The sequence below is a fragment of the Lampetra planeri genome, chromosome 13 (genome assembly GCF_965212315.1).
Source record: "Lampetra planeri chromosome 13, kcLamPlan1.2.h2, whole genome shotgun sequence".
Classification (NCBI taxonomy): domain Eukaryota; kingdom Metazoa; phylum Chordata; class Hyperoartia; order Petromyzontiformes; family Petromyzontidae; genus Lampetra; species Lampetra planeri.
This window is the reverse complement of record NC_136119.1, coordinates 7,308,537-7,326,728: the sequence shown is the minus strand read 5'-3', so window position 1 is coordinate 7,326,728 and position 18,192 is coordinate 7,308,537. Positions and strand designations below refer to the sequence as shown.

General features: G+C 40.4%; 1 protein-coding gene across 7 annotated transcripts in view; it reads right to left on the bottom strand.

The window, feature by feature from the left end:
- Positions 1 to 7,530: 7,530 nt before the first annotated feature.
- Positions 7,531 to 18,192, bottom strand: part of AGTPBP1 (ATP/GTP binding carboxypeptidase 1) — a 55,607-nt gene continuing 44,945 nt past the window's right edge. For all 7 annotated transcript variants that reach the window (XM_078600065.1, XM_078600068.1, XM_078600064.1 and 4 more), the window contains 5 exons: positions 15,966 to 16,095; positions 13,855 to 13,986; positions 11,451 to 11,627; positions 9,961 to 10,130; positions 7,531 to 7,810 (listed from right to left, as the gene is read on the bottom strand). In XM_078600065.1, coding sequence (XP_078456191.1) covers positions 7,627 to 7,810; positions 9,961 to 10,130; positions 11,451 to 11,627; positions 13,855 to 13,986; positions 15,966 to 16,095 — 793 coding nt within the window. In that variant the 3' untranslated portion in view covers positions 7,531 to 7,626. The remainder of the gene's footprint in view (positions 7,811 to 9,960; positions 10,131 to 11,450; positions 11,628 to 13,854; positions 13,987 to 15,965; positions 16,096 to 18,192) is intronic.

Here is an 18,192-nt window from a genome sequence, read left to right as displayed (position 1 = left end):
TGAGAACCGAATTCATTCTCGTTGGTTCCCTGAATGAAACGTCAGGCATCGTGCAATACAACACGCGGTACAACCCCGGAAACACATCGGAGAGCCACGCAGCACAACTGTGAAAAACGAAATGCAGTCATAGCCTCCAGACTACGTTGAGGTTACATCCTTGAAGACGAGAAAGTGTATAATGTAGCAATCAAGACACGTAACCAGCGGCTTAAATCCAACATATCAGCTGGCTGCGCAAAGAAGTTAGCTTCATAACGCTATTTGTATACCTGGGTTTGCCCCCACGAACTTATAATTGTTGTCACCCATTAGAACAAAATGTTCTGGCAAATATTTGATCTGACATTAGTTTTTATAGAACAAATGTAGACATGTAACATTACAGTAATTGAGTCACGTTAGTTTTACATGTACAGTATGTAAACATATATTGTTACCCTGCATACACGACATCCACTACGCGTGCATGCTATACACACCTGTCCGCATGCATACATGTGTTGCTGGCATGAATTCATTGGCGATCAAAGGGGTTTCCCGTCCGAGTGGGAGGAAGGGATGAAGCTATGGCTCTGTAATTACTCCTGCTGAAGTGGCGGTGAGGGAGAGGGCCTGCTGTTTTTAATGTGACACAGAGCACAAGGGACCAACAACGCGAGCGAATCACCTAAAGCAGCACAACGTGCAATGTAATCATAAAAACACACAGGCCACCTCGTACTTTAAATGTTCCTATCCCATAAGTGCGCATTACGAACACAAGTCCTTAAAATACCGTTTGTTTGCTTTTTTGTGTGAAGAAAACCCAGACGTTATAAAGAGTACAGTATTTCAAATTATATCAATTCTATTCTTGAGAATAGGTTTCCCTTTTTTCTGGCAATAAAACAGGTGTTAAGATGTTAAAACACCAAACTGAAACATTTTACAAGGAACCATGTCTGCATTAACCACAATAGTTGTGGTCAGAATGCAAACAAAAAACATACTCTGATAATATATGCATTGTCTTTGAAACTGATTGGCCCACAACAGAGACAGCTTTCTTTCGATCCTTTGCCAGTACCAGAGGACGCCAAAAGGCGTCCTCTGGTACTGGCAAAGGAGGTCCCATGATGTAATTCTATTCTTGGTATGCTACTACAAAGCAGAGGACATGTATTAGTATTGTTGCCTTGGCTTTTGTTGTGATTGCTGGAGAGAAAAAATCCTGGCAGTTGTTTTGCAAAGGGATAGAGGATGCTTATTTATGACTTAATTTACCATAGGTGCATTGGGCACTGAACCGTGACAGTCCCATGAGATCAAGCTTTCAAAACGGCTCTTCAAATTGAGCGTGGTATTTGTACCTTAATTTTAACATCAACATCAGTGTTGTGGAGCTTACAGGTTAAATGGAAAAATGCAATTAAGTATGTTTACCGAACTTGGCAAACATGAATGATACCAGTTATCTTGCTCTTCTTACAACTTCATATTGTTCTCATTCGTAAGCTATCTTTAAAATGGGCTCAAGAAAAGAGTTTTGCAAAAGGTAACTCTGATCCATCATTAAAAACATGTCATCTAGTCATGTGACAATGCAGGTTTAATATCCCGAAGCAGCCGCCGCCTTTATAATATAATAAAATGCATAGTCCATTGCCCAAGTTATTAATATTACGCATATAGATTGCTGTTGATGGATTAACCGCTTAGGTTTTAAGCAATTCTGGAGCAATGCATAATGCGCAAATAAATGTGTTACTACAGCATGCAACAATTTTTCATATATTTTATTGAGCACGAGATTAATTACTGAAACACAGGCAAATGATAAGCTGTGCAGCATTACAATTTGTGATCTGCCATAACATATGGCTGTACAAAAACTCAAAATACAGCACTTAACGGATCAACAGCGAAGTATGTACACAACTGTATGTAGAAAGAATCCACATGACAGTATAAAAGGGGAGAATAAAAATGCACGAGTGCATGCAACATATCCAGCGTTTATAACAATCAAGGGGTCAGCACCGACGTGACTTGTGAAGGCATGAGCTCTGCTGGAGACGGATTCTGTGTCCTACACGTGGGACATTTTTGCTATTTATCGAGGGTTCACAAGGACCATCCATCAACATACACCTACAATGTGGTGAATATGGTTGCTTTGAACACATTTTACATAAACAAAAACGTAAAACTACATCCGTGGAATTCAACAACCACCCTGTGTGAGGGACACTACAATATAACCGGTTGGAAGAACACTACTTCATGAACACGTATGCTTTCAAAACCAATATTATCCATTCATGAAGCATTCCAAATGAGGGTTTTTTTTTGGGTGAGAGCACGTAAATTTACACGATCTAACCCAAAAAAAACTTTTTACGGATTGCTTCGTGAATAGCGAAAGCACGATTACAACAAAAGCACTGCACTGGGAAGCTTGTAAGAGCCAATATTATTGGACCTGTCTAGGTGCTCTTTTACAGGCAACTACAGTCTGTAGATGAGATTTTAACAAGACCTACAATTCTGAAAACGTTACTATACGGCTGCGAGAATAACACTGAATCACCAATCCTGCATTGCAATAGCATGCATTATAGTAAGAACATAAATTAAGATGCGTTTTTTTTAGACGGTAAACTTAACTCGGGCACAAAGCAGGAGAGGAGAAAAACAGTATAATTGGCCAGATACGAGGCACTCAAAAGTTATCTCCTCATAAACTTACGTGTATATATGTAATCATTAAACAAAAACGACATATTTATTGTAAATAATCAATCATCACAAACTGCCAAAAATCGAGATTCTGACATTACCTGCTCTTAAATTTCCAACTTTGGGTATAATTATCCAGCAACTCATGGAACCTTTGATCGTGAACAAAAATACGGTTTAGGGTGACGAAAGATACAATTCTGTATTCAAAGAACAGGTTGTTTTGAGTTAGCTGAACTAAACATTTTTTTAAAGGTCATGCAACCATGCAAAAGTTGTATACACAAAATAATTGGCACCATGTCTATAGACAACATATACAATTATGATATTGATGTTAACTTATATTTTGATGTTTTATTCATCAATGCTAAATTATAAAGTACCACCCCTGTCTTGCTTTCCCATTAATGTAGCCCGCGTGATAGAGAGCCACAATATTTTGGTTGCTGTAAGAGTAAAAGGTATTCAATAAATAAATAAAAAATAAAAAGACCACTTTTGTTGTACCTTATTGAAGCACAACTCATTTGCACAGAACATATCAAAGACACGAGAACATTTTTGATCCGATATAAAGAAAATATAAATTTAAAAATCTCTTCGAAAATGAAAGGCTGCTGCTGATGAATTAGACACCGTGAAATTAATGGCTGGAACACCACAGCAGGTAATTTAAAGCTAACGGCTGCCACCAAGCAACTTGACCAAGCTGTGAATGTTTTACAACCAAGAGGTGGAGAATTACTCATCTTGTATACATGCATTTTCATCGTGAAATTCTCTGCATTTATTATAACACAGAAAAAAAACAAATGTCAGTGTAACTAGGGAAAAACAGATCGTTTCACGATTCATCAGCCGATGGTAATTTTGTCTCATCTCTTGACGCAACCGTGTGCAAGAAAATACAAAACTCAATTAACACAACCGTTTTTACAGATGTAACAAACCTAAATATCACATTCTGATTAAATTTAAAGCACGGTAAATGGCATGCAAATATATTTAGCAGCAAGGAATTAGATGTATTATTTAATACCATGGTTTGAGATTGACAATATTTGCATATTTCTGATATTATGAAAGTTTTTGAGTTTCAATGATAGGATGTATAATGTGTGTGTATTCCAAGTTTTACACATGCTTTACAGAGAAATGTTTGAATGACCTTACCAAGGGTTTCTAAATCAAAACCATAAGAAATGAACCGAACCATCCACCATCATGTTTGAATAAAAATGCAATACATACATTTGCAACAGCGGTGTTAACGTTCTTTCGAATCAGAAGTTACCACCGACCAGTACAGAATGTTATAAGGAAATCTGACTCAAACGACTGATGCATGAATGTTAAACGCAGATCAATTGTCCATCACCTTGCTTGAGCTCACACCAGTAAATCTGGACTCCAAACAAAGTTGCTCTAAAGTTGATGCTTACAGAACAGAGGAGGGAAACAACCAGGGTTATTTAAGTGATCCATCCAACACATGTGATTGCTTGCATACCACCTTGCATCCCTGCAACAGGGATTAGAAGCCCACAATTTTCCTCCACATACAACTACACGACTATCGACATTAACCATACCGAACTTACTTTACATCATCAAATGCCCTCGAATGTTGTGCATTTTACAGCGGCAAAGGCAGACATTGCTGCAAACACGATATATACAAAAGTTAGTGAATGACAATGCAACCGTTGGTGGTTGTTAGAAACCTGCAGCAGATAGCTGGGCACAAACTACAGAACCGTTCGGCCAAAGTTAGGCAACTGGAGTGAGACCCCAACTCTCTCACGTGGGTTACGCTTGAGTGCTGTGCCACTATAAGCATTGGCCCGGGATCGTCTAGCCTCAAGTTCAAGTTGTTAGCCCATATATTTATTTGCCTATTTACGGTAGTTTCAGTTCCAAAGTTGTGAAAACGGTATCTCTGCAAACACCAGGGGGTAACTGCATGTTATTTTTCACACGCGACATTGAATCGAGCTGTATCTGTGAATACCGACCGGTGCATTCCTTTTGTAAATCTGCAGAACATAGAAACAGATTGCACCACAAACCTCCAAATGTTGCACTGCACCACAAATCTCCAAATGCGGGTGCAAAATGTCAACCACTTAACGAAAAAGTTGATAAATAAGTAGGTAAATAAATAATTGCCCCCGGCTCTCGTTTTACATGACTCATTTAATGAGAATAACAAGAATTTTATTATGGTGGCAGTCACAGACAGATGCCAAATTTGGCTGTAAATGCAAGTGTTGCTTGGAAATGTGCTACCTGCTTTTCCCAACTTTTCTCGACGTTGGGAGAAAGCAAAGATAATGCAAAGAGGCAGCGGTGTACCCTACCCTTACTACCTCTGAGGTTATAAAGAACAGAGCTGTCTCGTGTGAACAGATGTGGTACCAGGTGTAACATCGGACTCGGCTCCAGTGCGGGGGAGAACCACGTCAAAACAGAGACCAAGTAAAAATATTTATCTTCCCTATGGAGGGCTGCAATCAAACCAAAATACGGGGAATGATAGATAGCACATGAGCCACTGGGCAATCTATAATATTGCATATTCCCTCAAGAAAAAATATGAATTACTAAATTCTGAATCATGTAATTGGACTTTAAAAAGTCTCTCGTTGCCTCTAGCATAGACTATCTAATACACTATTTGTTACCATGCATGTGTTTTTAAAAATATTTACCATCCCCCAACTTTGCGGTTTTGATAACATGAATGCATACAAAGTGCAGTAATATGTCAGTTTTTGATTCTCGACATAAAAATTGACTCAAGAACATTCAATGTTAAATTAGTTACAGACCCTAAGCATAACAACAAATAAGGTCAGGTCAAGTAATGTAAGGAAAGTGGTTTCAAGAGCTGTCATGTAGCCGTCTGCAAGCATCCTCATAAAAAAATGAGCAGATGTGCACGAGCCTTTTGCCATGGGCGGCAGTAATGAACTGATGGTCATGACGCTTTGAGTGGAAACGCTTTACAAGGAGGGCTACAGCTGCACTAAACATTCCATTCCTTTCTCACGGCAGATTTCCAGCATTAGCACAGCCAACGGAAACCTCCTAGGAGAATTCAGGAGAAGATAAAAAAAATGGACAAATATTACTTCATATTTCCACGTAAAGAGATTGCATGGCGCAACAGAGGCTCAAGTGAGTGAACGGTGTGCGCAAAAGTTGTACGAAAATTTGTAAATACAACACGTGTGTGTGTGTGTCTGCATAGAGCTCAATTTAATCTTGATAAAAGTATTGATTGCCTGCCAAAATCACACAACTTTAAATTGTTTTCCATGTCTGGTGCTCGGCAGGTAACACTTCCACTATAATTATACGATTGCTTTCATCCCACTGCAAGGGCTACAGTCACGAATGATGTGCCTGCTCCATAAATTAGGGTGCACCCTCATATGGTGTTGATTTGTACGCAGCTGCCTGGGGCTTTGAACATTTGGGCAGCTGGCAAGATGAGGACACCATGCAAAATAAAGAATCTTTACTGGGACATACGAGTACCCTGGGCTAGCGTGCCGCATGCGCCTCGCACAAAGTGCTATTGACCAAAAGTATTCCATTTCAACTAAATGTAAAGGATGAATCATAGTCATCATAAACTTGCCTTGCCATCGAGTGATGTGCAGGGAATGGCAAATGCACTATCGGTGCAATTATTGTGTGTTCATGTGGATCCGTTTCATCCAAGCCTGTAGGTTCTTATTAATTTGAAGATTTTAATGAGCATTAACCTGCGTATGATTTAAAGGCTTCAGTGACTTCTGCTATCTCTCTTAAATTGGACATTTTCTATAAAGATATGCCTCTCATTTGTATGCTTTTCTCAGCATGCACAACCACGTTATTTCATGTTCAGTGAAGCATGAACAAAAAATAATTTGCTCCTCCTTCCCTTCATTTGGTTTGTAAATATATTTTGGCAAGAAGACAGTTATGTACTTTTAACTTTATATTTCTGGGATGCTTACAGCCTCTATGTACAGCATATTATGGCAATTAAAGCGAGCATGAAACCATCTATACACCTGTCAAAGTTTCCTCAATGACTTAAAACGTACCATTTATGTCTTGGAAATGTGCCCCATTGCTTTACAGATTTGGTTTTGAGTGGCGAATTCTGAGGGCCGCTTGTCTGATGCACATTATTTGCAATTTGCTTCAAGTGGCATCTGTTTTAAAATGTCTCGGATACACTAACCTCTTTTAGTGAGATTCAGTTGTCGTTAGCGCACGTCTCTATACATGACAGCACTATGCTCCTTTTAGTGCATTCTCCAGAGGCACGAGATGGGATTTTAAAGCACTGTCATGCACAGCTCTCGGGCCCACACTCTGCACATGTTGCCAAATATTTTTTGAAGTACAGTATCTCATTCCAATTACTGCTTGTAGATGTGAACAACATTTTACTATGGAAATAATTGTAATGATCATAATGTGGCCTAGTCTTTTTTGTTAATGCTCTGTAATAAGCCACCGTTGTGGCTTAGTGTCAGTTGTATTTACTTTGTCTCAACACCATTATTGTGCATCCTATTTTTTAGATGCAATCAATAACATGAGTATATTTCAATTATATGAGTTAGCAAAATATATTAGAATTTTACAATTAACCTGAAACTGTAATTTTTCTGCATTACCCTGTAAGTACACATTTCTTGCTTTTAATGATGTTCTGGACACACAAAAAAAAATTACAATCATTTCCTTAATAAAATATAAACTTACGAACCAAGCAACATTTACCAATTTTATAAATAAACCTCGGCTGCGGCTTTCTTTATGGAGCAAGACAGCCAGCCACCACCCCCCACCCCCAGCACCGCAGAGTGACCGAGGGGTCGTGAACCCGCCGCGCCTCTAGCAGTACTCCCTGCGACCGGTGTGCACGTGTGGTGACCGGTTCTCGTCACTATCGTCTGGCGCAGCAGCAGCGGCGGCGGCGACGGCGACATCGTCCTCTCCGCCTTCCTGCTCGTCCAGGCTCTCGGCGCTGTAGTCGATCTCCTCGGCGAAGCGCGGCTCATCCTCCAGCGAGAAGAACCTGCTCACCAGCATGCGCAGGGACACGGAACCACCACCACCAACCCCCATGTGGCCGTTAACAAAAACTCAACGCACAACCATCAATGACACTGCTTGAAATCGATTTTTGTGTATATATGTAATAGGAAACGATTCAAGCAATGGTCCTTCTTCACAGAAAAGTAAGGCTTCCAGAGGAGCCCACTCACTCCTGCACACACACATACACCCTGCGTAGCCTTTTAAGAGACTGTTGAGGCAAGTGCGGTTAGCATGCAAGTATGAAGCCCGGCACAGCACGTGAGGGGGTTCGTGTGGCCAACACCATGCCAGGCCGCCTTTGTCTCCCCAGTGTGTATGTTCTATGTGTCGTGCCGGGGACTCGTTTGAGGCTGCGTCGACCTGGAGGAGGTCCAAGATCAATCCAGATATCACTTGTCACTCATGTTAATGCGTGAATAGGATTTGAACCCAGGCAACCAGATTTGTAGTGCAGCACAATAAAACCACTGCTCCCACATGCACCCAAACATATATATATACACACACGCACGTGCACAACACAGATGCACGTACGGGATTGTTAAGACACCGTAACAATCCACACAACCTTGTAGCTCATGCTTTTATATGAGAAGATAGGGTTAATGTTGGTAACTGGTCATCACCACCATTTGTTTTCTTGTGATTCACAATACAGGTCTCAATGCTCAAACTCGAAACGGCACGTGCAGGTGCTTTGAACTGGTGACGCCATTATTTATATAAGACAGCAGGTTTAAATCTGCCATGAGTAATTGTCCAACATCAGGAGTGCCAGGGTGGCCAGGAGGTTATAGCTTTCACCACTGATCCAGTTTGCACGCAATTGACAATTTGATTCCTGCAGATGCCCAGGAATGTCTGTGAAAAATGACCAGGGCTTGCCATCGGCTATGCTTTGGACATTTAAAAAAAAGTGTCATTACTCAAGTGAATACACAATTTGTGTGCCACCGTCAAAGCCTACTTATATTATAGAATTACCCACAAATAAAATGCAGAATATTACAAGGGAGACAGCTCTGTCTCCCTTGTAAATAAGTCATGATTTTCAATGGGTTATCATCTAATATACAGAGAGAGTACTGAGTGATTGATGCACAATGTGATAATGATCATAAATGTATTATTTGTTTAAAATATAGCACCAATTACGCAGGGGCATCTCAAGTGCGCTGCACATTACATCTCATCGCAACACACTTGAATGAGCACCCCCCCAGTGGTGGCTGTGGCTGTGGGCACAAAGTAGCTTAGCACCTGGCCGGCAAACGGGCATTAGTCTGCCAGTAGGGGCCTGTGATTGCGATGTGTAATCCCAAGTGAGTGATGTCGAGTGTTTCTGTGCAACTTGTTTCAATGGTGCCCTGCCCCCGCAATAACAACCTCATTATTATTTGCCATGAATAAGCGGGGGTGATGTCATGCTGTCTTCTCTCAACAATACAAGTAGCAAAAAGAAAAATACATTCAGCAAGCGTGCCACGGTGCCCTTGAGAAGAAGTACGTTCCCCGAGTGTGAATGCAACCAGGCTACATTAATGAGGAATTCCAAAATCCTTCAAGCCAACAAATGAATGTCAAGGACTTCATCAAAGAAATTGCCACAAAAGGGATAGTATATTTTGATGGGGTCCGATAGAGGTGGAACAAACATTGAATCATCGATTACTTTAGACTCAGATGCTTACAAAACATGCATCAAACTGTGTGTGTAAGAATCAGCATTAATGTTTGCATGTTATGGACTTCACACTAATCCTGCGACCAACAAAGGCGTGAGCATTCACCGCAACGTTTAAACTAGGATTGATCCTTGAATCGAAATGCGACAAGTCATTAAACCACTAGGTGAATCCTTTACACCCAAGACAATCTCTTATCATGATGGCTCTATTTATAAATAATCTCACAACTCTCCACCTGAGTCACTGCACTTCAAGCGTGCGTAAAAAACATATAAGCCAAAATCGCAGAAACATCTCTGAAATCACATTGCATCTTCCAAAGCAATTTGATTTGACATAAAAACTGAACATCACTCTAAAATGTTGCTAGTCCCCCATACGACATTGTCAGCAGAAATGAACGCATTCTGACCCCGGTGGACCGGGGCGTGTGGCTCACCGTGAGGGCTTGTACACAGTCTCGATGGTGTCGGGGTCAGGTCCGGCCCAGGCCCCACGCGGGGGCAGCAGCAAACTCTCAGCCGGGGCGAGAGAGCTCTTGAGACGAAGCAGAGCCACGCAGAACTTGGCTCCCATCTCTTCCAGCTCCTGGGAACCCATCTGGCTTCCCTGGCACCATTCACGCACGCACGCCCGCCCGCCCTGTTATGAACCAAGACTTTACTCGGGATTAGGTTTTGGACTTGGTTTCGTTAAAGTGTGCAATTATCATTGCTGTTGGATTTTTCTTCTTGCTTTTTTTCTTCTTCTTTATTTTGCCCGCTCTTCACCCTCCCTTTTTTGTAGCTAAGTGATTTGTTGCTCAGGATGCCTTTTAAACACTTTAATTACTGAAACTTCTTTTTTCTCTTACACTGAAAAAACAACAAGGAGAGGACGTATTCCAAGCCGTTGTTGATTTCACTTGAACATTTCCCAGGGCCTGAGCAGTGTATGGAGTAATTTGACCTCTTTTTACACACTAGAAATTAAATTTCTATCCCTGCACGCTCTCTGGCAACTGTTTCCAATTATAAACACCATGTCAAGTTTAAAGCGATATTTCCCAATTGTCCTGCTTACAAACATGTGTTCGCCCACATACAATTGTGGTTTATTTTTACATAGCAGCCCAATATACACAACATTGGTATGAAGCAATTTAATCTGTGACATGACATTATTAATTCCGCATTGTCATCAACGGAATTAAACATGGTGTTACAACTGCAATGTCATGCCAATGACTATCTTGCCATACCTATGTGTTGCACATTGAATATGTACTGTGAAGACAATCCATCAGGGCTTCATGCCCTTGGTCACTATAGATACCAAACAATACATTGGTTGAACATGATGGCCACATATTTAAAATAACAGGTTTGCCAAGAGTCCAGAAATGCATAACTTTTCAAACCCCCAAATCAACAGATTTGTATCATGCCATAGGAATCGGAAGGAACAAGGTAAGCTAAATAATGATATTTGAAAATGTTCTCTTTTTTCATCAGTTTCACTTGTGACGATCGGGATACTAATAGGCGTATACAGTAAAACCTTGGATTGCGAGTAACTTGGTCTGCGAGTGTTTTGCAAGACGAGCAAAATGTTTTAATAAATATTAATTTGATAAACGAGCGAGGTCTTGCAATACGAGTAGTACATGTATACGCTTTGTCTGCCGAGCGTCACGTGATCACAACTGATATACGAGTGCTTTGATATACGAGTGCTTTGGATTGCAAACACGCTTCCGGAACGAATTATGCTCGCAATCCAAGGTTTTACTGTATAGTCAAATGAAGGGAAAAAATAGGTCAAAGTGGTCATTACAATTATGGCTTCTTGCACATAAATGCATAATTGAAGTGAACAAAAATACCATGTCTCTATGGAACTGAATTCCAGGTACCACCAATGTGACCCCTCCCTGGCACGCACAGGTACCTTGTAGATGCCCTGGTCACAGCCACAATAGGTGCTCTCCATTGTGTAGCTACGCAGCACACCGATGTCCCTCCACACCACGACCCGCGCCGTGGATGCCTTGGACTTCTCCACCACGAAGTTGCAGCTGCTCAGGCAGAACGCGGGCGCAATCTGGTGCAGGATCCTCGGCAAGGTCTGTACATGCAACGGGAAAAGCAGTATTGGTGGCGGTGATGGTGGCACACCATCATTAAGGCTCTCAGAGAAACCTTTTGACAGCACTGCAATTTGCATCGTCCCACACTTAATGTCATGTGGCGACATGGCATCCATACTCTATTAACCCCGATAAGTGATACAGTTGAGCCACTCAGCCACTAAGACGAGTCACGCAGAAATGTAGCAAAAGCATGACCCCAACGCCAATCTCATGATGAACGAGTGACAATGCTGACCGTGATCAAGTTGCTTTTTGCACGAAAGTCAGTGTCATCATTTTTTTTTTCCAGACTGTGCACAATAGGTCCATCATTGTTAAATGGCATGTGTGGGGTGATAAAGAGCATGGGTATTTCAAGTCAGCTTTAATTCTGGTAATAGCCAATTCCATTTAATGTAATGTAGTTTGAAAACCCACCACACATTATAAGCAGATTCGACTCTATGGCAATTTATATATTTCCACTTTCTTGAAATAAAATAGATTTTTTTTTATGGTAGTGTGACTGCTGTTCACATGTAAAGCATACAAAACAGACTGGCAAAAATCCAAAAGTAAACAATGACAATGCAACATTATTGACAAATTAAGTTTTGCAAATTGTTAGCTTTTATGTTAGCAAGAATAAAAGCAACAATTTATCTTTAAACAATTATATTTAGTAGATATTTTGCCCGGTGGACACGCATAAACCTTATAAGAAAAAATAAATATATAATATGCTGCACTAGACTGAGAGGATTCAGATAGCAGATGTATAAATAGTAAAAGTGCACACAAGCCTAACCTCAAATTGCAATTATAAAGGCAACACTCCAGATATGTTTTTTTACCAAATCACTTCGCACACCATTAGAGATAAATGCGACACAAAACAGGGTGCCACAAAACAGGGTGCCATGCATATAGAAAGGAAGGATGTTTGTTTAGGAAGCATTGTTTGGATAATAATTCTCTAAGCAATAAGAAAACGCTGACACGACAACAAGGAATAGCTTTTAAATGTGCATGGTGAAGCAAATTAGCTCAGTTTTTCTCTAGTGGATTTCAGTTGTGATTTAAGAAGTTGTTTATTTTGTATTCATTAAGAAGTCACCCAACAGAGCGTTGCAAACTGCAATTCCCCACAGAAAAGTCAATCTGCTGAAACAACCTGAAACAGCAACTGGTGTAATGCCATTTAAATTGGCATTGAGGCAATGAAGCAATCTTGACGTGAATTGCACCATGTGTTGTGTCGTTTCGCTTTGTTCAGGGGATTCCGGTTGGAAATCGGTCATTTCTACTGAACTATTACAATGTTACAACAATTAACAAATCTTAATTTTTTTGCCCGTGTACATCTCATTGAATTACCTGCGTTAAGATTTGGTTTTACAAAACAATTCATTAATTGGCAATGTGATGACCAGACTAAAAACCATGCAGTGGCTGGTTTCCAACAAGTGTACATCCTAAGTGAGGATGGCAAGATATTTACCTACCTACTTTCACATCGCTAGGTACAGCACATAACGTATTTCAATAGGAATCATTTCAGAGCTCAACTGTGGACTGTTATATGCATTATTCTTTGGCCCTACACATGAAGATGCGGTGGCTGTTGATGATAGTCGTTGCCACACAGTCATTCACAATTATTAGACATGACCCATAGACACTAGGCATTACAGTCTATAATTATCCGTACCTCCAATTGACTAACATTTTAAATGTAACCATGAACCCATGCATACCTTTGAAATTGAGAATAAAAGCAAGAACTGTATGGAGCTATGTAATCAATTTGCATGTATAATTTGACATGGCTCATTTATATATTTATTATTTATCTTACCTCATTATCCTCAATGCCTTTTATCGTTTTTTTTATGTAGTCTAGTTAAGCACTGACATCTTGCCTAGGATAGATTTTATATCGTCGAGCTAATTTAATCATGAAAATCTCAGACATGTCCGTATAATTGTATCATGTATACGACCAGAATTATTTCTCTGCAAAGATTTACTTCATTGTATTCAACCGCAAGCAACTCTTATGTCAACAATCCCTAACTAAAAGCACGCACAATACTTGTACATACATACAAAGACATTCAATATGGTTACTATGCAGGATCTTAATTAATCCAAAAGCCCACCCTTTTGCCAAATGCAAGCATTTGCACTCAACCTAGGCACCGCTGTGTGTGGCACGCCTACCCTGTAGCTTAAATCCTCGTAGACAGAAGATGCTTTGGCCTCAGCAGCAGTTTGCCAGATGGTCTCCTTCATGCTGCAGCCATACAAGAAGACATTCTTCTTCCTCGAGTGGCCATGGTAGTCACAGTAAACCTGCCCATGGGGTGTAAAACAAGCACATTATTCCACGTGAAATTACTCTTGAGCAAGCAAAGTGATCATCAGCTTGCCTGTGTTCAAACATGTACGCGGATATTCTGAATAAATGTCATTTTTATCTTCAGAAGAGTCAATGAGTCTCTGAACATTTTCAGGAGACCCATGCATTATACAGAATGATGGGCCAATCTGTTTTAATGAGTACTTGATTGTGAAAGAAAACAAGAGTACCCAGAGGAAACCTACACGTAGGAGGGGATAACAGAGGTCCACACAAACAAATTAAGAACCAATTTTACGCAGTCATCCCAGAATCAACTCACAGTTTTAAGAGTATAACACAATAAAATGTGATGCACCATCCTGGCTTTTGAAGTGCTGAATTACAAACATGTGTCACTGCATCCAACAACACAGGAGCCTATGTATGGCATGTATGCTCACCCACCAGCTAAAAGAAGCTTTCTGAAGTGGTAACACTGGACTCGTACACAGTGTATCCATAATGTAAGGACGTTGATAATCTGAGAGGCTCTAACACCAGTTATTTTTCCTATAAGCTGCTGTTATTTACCAAAAAAAGTTAGGTTTACATAGTCAAAACAATGTTTTTATGTAAAAAAATTAATATGGATCACTGCTTTTATTTGTTAACTTTACTAAAAAAATTACTGAGTTATAGATGACTGAAAACACAATAGGCTTCTCGTAAAAGTAGCAAAAATGCACAGACCCATTGAAACCTTAAAAAACAATTGCTTTTAAATACTCGGCTTTATAAACTATGTGCACATCAAACTGTATTTGGGTACATCTAACTGAGGTGTTGGTGTTTCCAGTGAAAGTGTCACTGGAAAGTCAGTCCCCCGGTAACTTTCATGAGTCTGGCTGCAACTACGGCAAACATTTGGAGATGAAGTTTAAAACATCAGCAATCCTATTGCCAAACGATCCATTGCATGCCAAGTCTCATTAATCAAACCGCTAAATGCAATGCATGTTTGAGCCAAGATTATAAAAGCAAAATCTTTCCAGGCAAGTTTTCCTTTCCTTTGTGCAATAACTCCTTTTAATACTTTTGACTTTCATTTATGTTTGAATGGCCGTTTTTTTTTATAAACATGACATTTTACACTCTCTCATTTAGCACGTGGTTTATGTAATACGTGTTGTGACTTTAAAATCTCAACAGGAACTGAACAATTGCTTTATTATTTTGCTGAAACCGCTCATGTGAATAATGCAAAATAATCCCGCGTAAAGAAACTTGCAAGTGTTTACTTGGAAGCCATTCAGCTCCGTCATCACAGATTTCACGAGACATCTGTTTCAACGACTTGCAAAGTTGCACTCTATGAAGATGGAAATCTAAATTATTAGTCACGCTCTCACGTGCCAATAATGGCTTTTTATCCCTCACTGCTAGTGCTAGGGTACCGGGAGTTCAATCTCTGACTTAACTGACATTACATCCTGCCTATAAATGTATTGGGTTCGTGTCTGCTGCCTTTGCATGCATTTGCCAAGACTGTGGAAATTCTACCCCAACTGTCAGACGGATAAACTTGAGCTTTTGATGAAATATTTCAGGTCTAAGCGAGAACGCTATATTGTATTGCCTTTCGTGAATGTTTATATATTCAGTCTATATATGACTTAAACAATACATCTAACGTTCTGTAAACATAACTATTCATACTTCTCTGCATAGAATAATATTTGTTCATAAGACATGCAAAATCTTCTTTAATACTCAGAACTTAGAACAGCCCGAGGCAACATACCATTAGAGAGAAAATAAATAACATTAAACCGCAAATCATGAAATAGTGCATGGTTTACATTTTACAAAGTGATCATTTGCGTAGAAAATTGTGACCATTTGAAAATTAAAACAACAATCATAATTAAACAAGGATAAAAAAATAAATAAATAAAAAGATGGAGAATCGGCGGATTAATTTCATCCTCACCAGCGGAGTGTGGGCTATGCTAGCCAAGTACTGCAGGAGCCCTTTCGTGTGAAAGATGGTGGGATGCAGCTCGGGGTCTGGGCTGGACCACTGTCGATTGAGATCCTCTCCACCCAGAGAGCAGCGGTAGCTGAACAAACACAACCGCTGTCAACAGCGGGACTTCACACACACACACAACGGTGGAACTAACACCATTGTGGCGATTGAGCCGGCATCATAAACACACTTGATCCCATTCACTCATGCAGAACCACGTTTTGATGCATAATATCTCCTCTGTAATGAAGGCCAGCGCATTGCACACCATGGACACATAGGTATAAAAAAAAAAATAGGGGAGGAACAATTCAGCTCCCTCGCCTCCACCCACCCCAGCACAGGCGATTTGAAGAATTGTCGCGATTCAGGGTCACAATTTAATGCCATAACTAACTGAGATTTGATATATTCAATGCAAGCTTATATAATTACGTGAATTGATACATTGTGGCACCCCTACTAGCAATAATATTACGAATATTAAACATTTACCAAGTAAAACAACTATTTCTGAAAACTTTAATAAAATTATATTTCAGGACGTTAGTAAATTGAGATATGTGTTAAATACAGTAAATGCATGTGTAAACATGACAAAATTAAAACATGACTGCATGATGGCTTTCTCAGAGCCTTTCTGGAATCACTTATATGAAGTGATATAGATGTCTGGAATATCTAAATAATCAAAATGTTTATTTCGTTTTATATATCGTAGTTCATACAAATTGCATTTCACAAGCGAAGAACCACAGGAATAAATTGAAGGCAGCCAGGCTGTGAGCTGGTGCCAACAATTACCCAAGCTCTGCAGTCCTGTGTATTAAGATGTTTTCAGCCAATTCATGAGTGTTGATACACGTGGAAGGAAACTGAAGCACCCGCAGAAAACCCACACGTGCGAGGGGGCAACACTCTATCCCATATAGAATGGACAGATGATATCAATCTTCACTTTGCTTTACCACTTTCTTCAAGCAAGTCAGGGTATGGATGGCACCTCGATGTCCACGGGAAAGTATTTTGCAACATTTGTGCAGTGTTTCATTAACCCTCACATCCACAGTGCTGGATTACAGGCATGCGCCACCACTGCCTGGCTTTAAATTTAAATCGGAAATTAAATAAAATCTAAAACAATGCTTGCAATTCCAGAAACACAGATAGCAGCAATTTTGCAGCAACTACATTTATTACAACGCAATCCAATATAAATTCAAACAGAAACATTTATTAACTATATAATGACAGGGTGCCATCTGTTGACCAGGAGGGGTAATCACGAGTATGGGTGCATTATATAATAACCAACTAGAAAGGGGGTGTAACTGGGTTAAAGGTAAAAGGTGGGGTCAGTCGGGAAGCTCCGGGAACCTTCCCTAAGGTTCTAGAAGGGGGCGTGGCCAGAGGCGGGGCCTGGCCACGCTGGGAAGTATATAAGGGGTACGTGACCGAAGGTTCGGGGCTGTCGTGGGGTCCGGGTCCTGGCTGCCGTCGCTGTCTTCGCTGTCATCTCTCTTCATCGTCCGGCCGCGTGGCCGATCCTCTGCACGGCTACCATCGTCGTCGTCGCTATATTAGTCAGCCAACTATATAGTTAGATGCCGCCGATGGGGCTGTGTAGATGGGTCAGCTATGCGTAGCCGTGTATATATATGTCGCCCAGTAATTTGCCTGAAGTGTGAGAAATAAATAAGAAGCCCTCTACACGTTGTGTCTCGGAAGTCGCTCACTACAACTACATGACAATGAATACACCAACGTGAATACGTCATTATGCTCTTCCAACAAGACTTAGATAAGCCGAAACTGTGAAGGGTAAAAATACACTAAATACTGCAGATGGCCGAGTTTGCTGAAACATAATAAAGAAAACCCCCGTCTTTTTAGAATGTCACATGACATACAAAGTGTCTAAAAACACAGGTTTTTTTATCCTGCCATGAAAGATTAAAAGCAGTGTATGTAGAACATCGGACCCATGGCATGGAATAGAATATATCACCGCAATCACGTACCAGTACCAAGAAAAACACATCTGCTGGAGCACATCTCTAATATAAATACCAATTTAAAATTTCTCCCCACGGGTTGGCTTTTCTGCAGTGCTCCACCTACACCGAGTGCTACTACAGTAAGGCAGAGCACATTCCACCCATAGAGGGATAGTGTCTCCCTCCATTAG